General features: G+C 49.0%; 3 protein-coding genes across 3 annotated transcripts; 1 reads left to right on the top strand and 2 right to left on the bottom strand.

Moving 5' to 3' along the window:
* Positions 1-841: 841 nt before the first annotated feature.
* On the bottom strand, positions 842-1,378 carry TEOVI_000168800 (uncharacterized protein; the record flags this gene model as incomplete). Its single annotated transcript, XM_067224891.1, has 1 exon — positions 842-1,378. The coding sequence occupies one exon, from the start codon at positions 1,376-1,378 to the stop codon at positions 842-844; it is 537 nt and encodes a 178-aa protein (XP_067080992.1).
* A 414-nt stretch (positions 1,379-1,792) lies between these two features.
* TEOVI_000168700 (Poly(A)-specific ribonuclease PARN-2) lies at positions 1,793-3,322 on the bottom strand (the record flags this gene model as incomplete). Its single annotated transcript, XM_067224890.1, has 1 exon — positions 1,793-3,322. The coding sequence occupies one exon, from the start codon at positions 3,320-3,322 to the stop codon at positions 1,793-1,795; it is 1,530 nt and encodes a 509-aa protein (XP_067080991.1).
* A 3,554-nt stretch (positions 3,323-6,876) lies between these two features.
* Positions 6,877-7,473, top strand: TEOVI_000168600 (uncharacterized protein; the record flags this gene model as incomplete). Its single annotated transcript, XM_067224889.1, has 1 exon — positions 6,877-7,473. The coding sequence occupies one exon, from the start codon at positions 6,877-6,879 to the stop codon at positions 7,471-7,473; it is 597 nt and encodes a 198-aa protein (XP_067080990.1).
* Between the last annotated feature and the right edge of the window lie 616 nt (positions 7,474-8,089).

Raw genomic sequence — 8,089 nt, 5'->3', positions numbered from 1 at the left:
AAAAAAAAACGGAATAACAAAAAATCACGAAACTGTTACATGTGTATATACATACACTGAATCACATTCTCGATTTTTTCTTTTTTTTTGCATAACATCCCTCTCACAGGAATTCAAAAGTAGAGGAGGAAGGGGAAAAGAAAAGGGGGAATCCTTAGATAGCTGCAGAGTTAAGGAACTCAAATAGTATGGCATTCGTTGCTTTTCCCCCGTGTTCCCTGTGAAACCGACGATTCCTTTCTTTAGCTGGAGAAAGGGGAATATGCCTAGAGGAAACGGTTGCCTTTTCAATACGCTAGTTTTAAAAAAAAACAATGGTGGCCAAGAAACTAGCGGTGGAAGCAGGCATCATCTTCATGTCACCTGTCAGGATGACCCAGTACTTCGGGTGATTCAATGTTTGCCAGCATAAAGACAGCGAAAATCAGGATACCGCCTACCAGCGAACCCAAAAGGATCCCTCCAAGGGTGTCTCCGGAAATCGAAACGGTGTTTTGTGAATTTCCGCTAGCGCCGCCTACCAGCACCGTTTGAATAAGAGAAGCAGCGGCAAAAAAGAGCAAAAGAGCCCTCATTTTGCCGTTTAGAATTTTGGTTTATATACGCGTATGCCCAGGGCTGTCACGGACTCTTCTTCTCTCTATCGTCTAGTGCTACGTGCTCTCCGTTATATCACTGAGGGGGAAAACACAGGAGATGCGAGGGCAAATATATTGTTCAACTTTTAGGGGTATTTATCTCTTCATATCCCTTGAATCAAATATTGTCTTAAACAACGCCAAATGATTTTTATATTACACAAAAAAAGAAGGCGACATTAATGTAACAACCTGTAACTCCGTTAGATAGGTTTTTTTCCTGCCTTTATGTTGCGGAGGTACCAAGCGGACCATAAACTTCGCTCGCCCTCCGGGATCGCACCATAACTTTGGTAGTCCGACGTTTCCGATCTCAAATTCACCCATTTGGCCATACGTTTTGTATCCGACGAATCATAATCGCACAAGAATTCCTCCTTCAAAAGCGAGGCATCCGAAGGGGAAAGGTGTGTAATGCAGTCAGTTTCAATCTCGCCCTCCAGCATTCCTAAAAGTGAACAGAGGCTCATATCACTTTGATCCTCATCTTCATCAGCGCCTTCAATGCCGCTAAAAAAACTGGGGCAGCTAACGTTACTTATGGCTTTTTTATTAATGTCAGCCTTTAAACGAATTGCATCGTGAATAGAAACTCTTTTATTCACATTTCCGAGAAATTCAAGCGCCAACGATCGCTTTTCCGATAGTGCTCGGGATTTCCACTCATACCCCTCACTGCCATCGTTCCAGGAAGAAAAACAAATAACCTGTCCAATATTTAGTGTCGTTTTCCTCCGCATTGCCTAAACACAAAAAATTACGCACATACACGCCGAAAAGGAAAGGAAAAAAGATAAGCAACTACCATACCTAAAAGAAAACGAAACAAACGGTCACTCAACTTTAAAAAAAAAAACGACGAAGTAAATTTTTATTCAGCTGTTACCACTTGACATATGCACATACCGTTATACTTTCCCTTGGGTGGCACACATAAATACGGATGCAGACGAGTACTTACGTATGTTGATGCACTATTACAGCTCCAGCTTCGGATCCATTGTATAGAGAGGAAGAGTTGGGAGGCTCATGCAATATTTTTGAAAACAATGACAATGGTAGTTTGCCTTTGTGCAACAACAGCTTCTGCCGCTAATTTGTCCAACTGCGCAAGTGGGAGCACCAGCACCACACTGCATTCTTCCGCAACCCAGCTACCCACTAAGACGGTAAACACTTAGTATTTCGGGAAATACTATATTATAAGCATTTGCCTCCTTAGTAACCTCACTCCAACGGCGCGCCGAATTCGCAATGCGCGTTTGTACCTCGTCTTCGCTAATATCATCTTCGAACACAACTATTATCGTCCTGCATAATCCTTTGTTGTCATATGATATAATACAGTCCCTCGGTAATAACTCCACGTCCCTATCCACATTTGTGAATGCATCGTCCCGACACAGAAGCAACTCTCCAAAAGGATACTCAATCTCCTCCCTAAACTCCACCACAAACGTTGCAGACCTCCTCAAACTATCCTTGCCATTGACATTCATATAGTAATTGCTGCCGTAGACAGAAACAATGTTTCGCCACTTATCCAAGGTAGAATTTTCACCGCTACAGTACAAATCCCTACAAATGGAAAAAGCCACGCCCGTCATGTATGAATCGTACCCAGCTTCATGGGCTTTGCATTCACTTTCAAGGCTGTCTGGGTCGTACCGACCAAATCCTGGTGGGAAAAAGAACTCTGGTGCCCTTCCCAATTTTAGCCTCGAGGCCAGGCATCTGTCGTACAAATCTTTCAGACAAAAAGACTCAGATAAGTTGTTAATTATCACCTCGCGGCCGAGTGTTTTCGTATCGTATACGCACGGGAACAGTTGGTGAACGAGTCTCTTGTAAGTATCATAATCTTCGGGGAGAGGCCCTTCGTGCATTTGAACCATAAACATAATGTCAAGCCAAAAATTGTGGCCAACAATAGGTTTCTTGCAATCGGTTAAGCACTTCCAAAAATGTTGAAACCCACATACTTTGATCGGCTCTAAATCAGGTGTGGCCTTTTCCTTACCTTGGCCGCTGGCGAAATGACTCGTTCCACGGTGAACTGTCAACGACACCGGTGATCCAATGCATCTCGACTTATCATACTCAAATGAAACGAAAACTTGTTCTTCTTTAAGCTTTGATAAAGTCAACCGCTCTATTTCTTCGCATATTACAGTTTTGAAAGTAATACACTCGCCATCCCGTGCCAACGGGCTGTTATACCACTTTTTTATTCGACTAACAAGGTATTCGGACAACCCTCTCCTTAAACTAGACACAGAACCTCCTTCATCACCAAGCAACCCTGTGTCCACTTTACCACAATACGGCATGCCTGTCACCAACCACCGCTGAAAATCCATGTGGTTGTCTGCCAAGAACTTCAGTGACTCAATATTCACAACAAAATCGCCCACACTTTTCAATAAATAAAAGTTGTATGGTTTAACCTCATATCCGCCATCAACACGCTTGAAAACTGTTACACCTAGCTGGAAGGCAATGTACCGGTTGACAACGTCCCGCGAAACTTGGTAAAGCTCTGTCAAACTCATTGTTCCTGACTGCGGTCGCTCACCGTTATCGACACCGGTCATCTCCTGATCAAGCGCATAAAAATCACATTGCTCGATGGAAACCTTAAAATCATCAAAAACAACGGAACAGTTATATTTGTCGACGTCCATTTCCCGTAGACACCATTACCCTAGTGAAGTATTGTTGAAACAATGACGACGACAGTGAATGATAATGCAAATAAAAATAATAGTAAATAAACACAGTGATTAGGCCCTTGTACAGTGATACTGTCAAGTGCAAGGTGACATGCAATTGCCTTCACAAGAAAGGGGGAGAAAACAATAGGTGACTCCCAGGGACGAGAGTGGAAAACTGACCACCAGTGGATATGAAGACCACTTCAACGCGGACTTACAAAAAAAAAAACATACCTCAATTCCGGACGCACAGTGGTCAACTAGCCACTATTCCCCACTTGGAAACCTGAACATACTTCAAAAACGCCTCGGCTACAGGGCCGGGTGCACAGGTCTAACGCTTCTTCCGACCTCAAGGTGTGGCCGATCAGCGATCCTTCTCTACTAGCGAACTCAGTACGGCAGCCTGGGGGCTCTTTCTACACCCATACCCACTACTTTTCTTCCTTTGTATACTCCGCCGCACGGACCCACCACTCACATCCGTGCCCAGTCAGCGGCACCAGTTCGAGCAATGTGTGCCGATCATATTTCGCCATCCCAGGGAAGGGAGATCCCTAAGGGAACACCTCGCCCACCCAAAAGAACCCACTACCGCCGGCGGTAAACAAAGCCAAAGCATCTTCTGAACAACCATCAACCCAGCCATGCCTCAAGTGGGGGGAGGGGGTAACGGTTCCCCGAAAAACTTCGCTACCAGTCGGGGGCGCCTCTTGCTCGGCGCGGCCGCCTGGTCTCTCCCATTGATAGCACCGAGCACGGCCCAAGCGACTTGCCACAACCCCACTCGAGTTGACGAGCCGGCCTCCTCCCCCCGCAACAGCTCTGCACGGTTGGCGCGGTTTTCTCGCGCCCGAAAGCTCCTCGCAGCAGCCCCAAGGATGTCATCCCGATGACAATGCTCTCTCCCCCGGTGCCACGAACGAACCGCCGCCCTCCCACACATGACCCGGCGGCCCCGCCCGCCAGGATCAATGTGATTCCTTTTCTGCAGATTCGTTCCACGCCTCCGCTGGAGTTACTCCCCGGGGGTGACGGCGCCGGCAACGGTGCCGATGCTGTGCTTTTGCGTTCCTTGGAACCGACGAAAAATGTAACGGCGTCCCAGCACGAAGTAACAGTTACGCACAATGAATAACAGGCTCGGCATATCAAAGAAAGTACGAGGAAATGGCCACCGGAACCAGTGGGGTGCCAAATGCTATCAGAGGTGGTCTCGTTTTTCTTTCAAACAGGGTTGCCACAGACGAGGGCAACGTTCGTTATGAGAAGCCCGATCACAAGCACATCAATGTTTCCCGGCAACAGTCGAAGTTGTTCAACAAATTTTTACGGTACCCAAAGATTATGGAAGCAGAAGCTGGATGAGCTATGGGTCTTCCAGGGCCGACTTAACTTTTCGTTGTCATCACACTTCCGGTCGGTGACGGTAACGGCGAAAGTGTGGAAGCTAATGTGGCAGATCACCGTTGGATTGCATCAAAACTCACACGAGAGTCGGTTGCAGACACAACAACCTGGTATCAGGGTAGTATTCGGCAACCAACAGCACAGAATAACTCGTTGGAACCTGAGCTGTGGAAGAAACGTCACGAAACACCATGGGCTCATTAGCAGACTGTGTTTGTGCATTCAGGTTGGTTAAACATGGCCGTGTTACCCGCATGTCTGAGGGCTTCTCCCTTGCCCGACACATCACGAAGCGGATGGATAGTTTTCTGCACAACGGAACGGCGAGGGATGGAACAGTAGGCAGAATGTTGCGGAACCCCGCACCAACACGCGAGGCGCCGCAAGGACTGGTGCTGGATCTCGGTTTGCTCAGAAAAATGGGTAGACAGAGCGGAGCACTGAACAGGAAACTCGGCTTCCGGCGCTTCTTTCTTTGTGGACGGATCAGTTCCGACACACGGGAAGGCGTGTCGCAATCAATTTAAGCCTATCCTTCAGGGAGGATTCGACAGCACCATCCAATGGTTGAAGGGCCCTTTCATAGACGCGTCTTCCGAGGAGACGGGAAACAGGTTGTTTAGGGGCAGCGGCGCCAACAGTATTGTGCCACACAGCGTGTGGGGGAATGAATGATCCAGACGAGGATGTCAGGGCTATTAGGCCCTACCCTTCGGCCTACAAGAGATGCGCGGAAACACTTGCGAGAGGTTCCCAAGACAACTAGGCCGAAGCTGATTAAGTTTCGAGCAAATTCCCCACCGAAATGGAGAGCAAGAAGAGGAGCGTGAAGGACACTCTGTTCCTTTTCGATGCAAAGAAATACTTGCCACTGGGTGAACCCATTATGGCTTTTGCCCTTTCGGAAAGACAATAACCATGTGTAACTATTGAAGTGGCTGGCAGCCAATATTGCAACTGGCTTGTTGTCCTAAGGAAATGATGGTGACATGGTGGGGGATGGGCAACTGACCACCACTAAAAAAGGGATTTGCAAGATGCCGACGTAGGGCTGGGCGAAACGGAAACAGAGAAGGGAACATCCGGCGAGGCTGTCGAAAGCCAGTGTTCTCAGGCAATCCCTACGGCATGGGCTTGGTTATTTCCGATGATTAGCGTAACAACATGGATAAGGTAGTTTCCCCATTCGCAGTGCGCACATTTTGGTAAGCTTCAAAAGTCACGCACACGAGCCTCTTCTTTTGTGGGGGCTGAAGAGACATGTGTCGGACGAGGCAGAGGTGTTGGTGGTGAGAATGGCTAAAATATATGCCCCCCCCCGCAACATTCGAGCCTGACTAGTGGCCTCTTCAAATTGAATATACTATCCGGTGGCGCACCTTTCATACTTGACAGCGCCGATGGTGCTACTGTGTTGTGCAAGGGGGCCGGGAGACCGCCGCGCAGTCGAAAAGTGGGCAGCGCTGCTGTGAGACCAGGGCCCGCAAAGTTTCTGAAAAGGGTTAGGGTTAGGGTTGTGGCACTCAGAGTGACTCCGTACCATTTCTAGTTACCCTGAAAACATACGAAACTCAGGTAAAAAACGGGGCGTTCCACTGACATAGAAGGAAGTTTTCATGCTCATGAAGGGGGTTGGCGAACTCGGTACAAATGGGGCCCCCCACCGTGGCATGGTGAAAAATGAATTAGCGGTAAAAATCGCAGATAGGGGAAGGGGAAACTGTCCACAGACGTGACCAACTTGGATCTCGGATGTTTTGATGAGCGTCACAGAGAAGGAATGTGATGAAGAAAATGGGTCATTTTAGGGCGGCTTGAGACCAGTCGCGCATCAAACTTACCTCTTCCGAGGCATTAGACCTGCTCCGGAGAAGGTGCAACTCACCAGGGTAAGGAAAACTTTTCTTACATAGTTCTGCGTTGTCACCTTCGAGGTGCTTTAGATGGTTCCACGGGGTGGCCCTTTAAAAAAGGCACAGAAACGAGTGTAGACGGCTTAGCGATCGGGAGGATGAAAAAGAGGTGGGGGGAGAACGGGCTTGGGTACGCCCCATGATGAATGAGCTGAGTTGAATTCACCTCTTGAGTTTCAGCTGGAGAAAGCTAGAAAACCAATGGGATGCTCGGCAAGCTTTTCATTCTTCCCGAGATGCGATACAGCGACAAACCGCATAAAGAAACAAAGTTACATGCTTACCGGCAGGGGTCAGGAAGTAGCAGAACATGCAATGACATTGGCAGACGCCAAACCGAACCTGCCGTCTCCAAGGGAAGGAAGGAAGGAAGAGAAACGTTATGAAAACGGGAAACCGCAAACTGGTATCACAAACATCCTGATGCAGAGCCAAGCAACTGTCGAAAATGGTGCAGGGGGACCTCTACGTCTTCGGTTGAGTGGCTTGCCCTTTCCACTGGAGGACGATGAAGAGGGGCAAAACATCTTCCCACATTGTCCAAAAGCCTCACGGAGCATCAAGGTTCGCTGGCTCCCGAGTAAAAGAAAGAGGAACACAAGGTGTAGCTGTGGTCTTTGGTTATTCGGATGGAGAGCGGTTCGAGCGCAGCCGTGGATTTGCGGGAATACGGGCGACATCCGGGTCGCACGTAAAGAAATAAAGGCAGCTGGGGTCCGGGGTGGAAGTTTAAAAAAGCAAACTTACAATAGCGATGGAAAGCTAGAGATGAATAAGCGCGGGCAACGTTACAACTGAGTTGGCGATGCGGCCACATCGAGACGAAGGTGATGCAAAGAAGATCGTTAAAGAGAAGTTTCCAAACGTCGACAACGGTGATTCACCGGGGACGAGCCCCGCTCAGGTGCTACATCATTGCGCTGAAGGTCTGTTAGCCGCGCCCGCGTTAGTAGTAAATGCTACCTGTGCGGCGTGGGGAGTGGCGGAAACGTCGTCTTCTGGAGTTTGACGAAGTATCATGCGCACAACCGTGCTGCGACGATTGCGGAACTGCTATTACGACAGTGGGAAGCACTCAGTGGCAGAGGGGGTGTCAGGGGAATACGGGAACGCGGCGGAGGCGATGGTAAAACAGGTTGGCGAGAGAGTAATGACGACGCCCCCTGGCAGCCCCTCGCTCGGTACTTACCTGATGCAGTAGGGTCCGTTACAGCACGGCAGGGGGTACCGCACCGGAGGTTCCTCCGCTTCCGGAAGGTTTCCGGAGGTGGGTGCGAAGGGGATGAACGCACCAGTGGGGTGCCGCGTTTGCGTGGCTTGCTCGGGCCAGTGTCTGGGAAAAGCTGGCCCCACAGCCATTTGAAGTTGGGGTGCTAGGCGTCCCCTCCTCATTTGCTTAAGCGTCGCGCGACGC

The sequence above is a fragment of the Trypanosoma equiperdum genome, assembly GCF_001457755.1.
Source record: "Trypanosoma equiperdum strain OVI genome assembly, contig: ctg_399, whole genome shotgun sequence".
Classification (NCBI taxonomy): domain Eukaryota; phylum Euglenozoa; class Kinetoplastea; order Trypanosomatida; family Trypanosomatidae; genus Trypanosoma; species Trypanosoma equiperdum.
The sequence above is the reverse complement of the archived record's forward strand: the minus strand, read 5'-3'. Positions and strand labels throughout refer to the sequence as shown.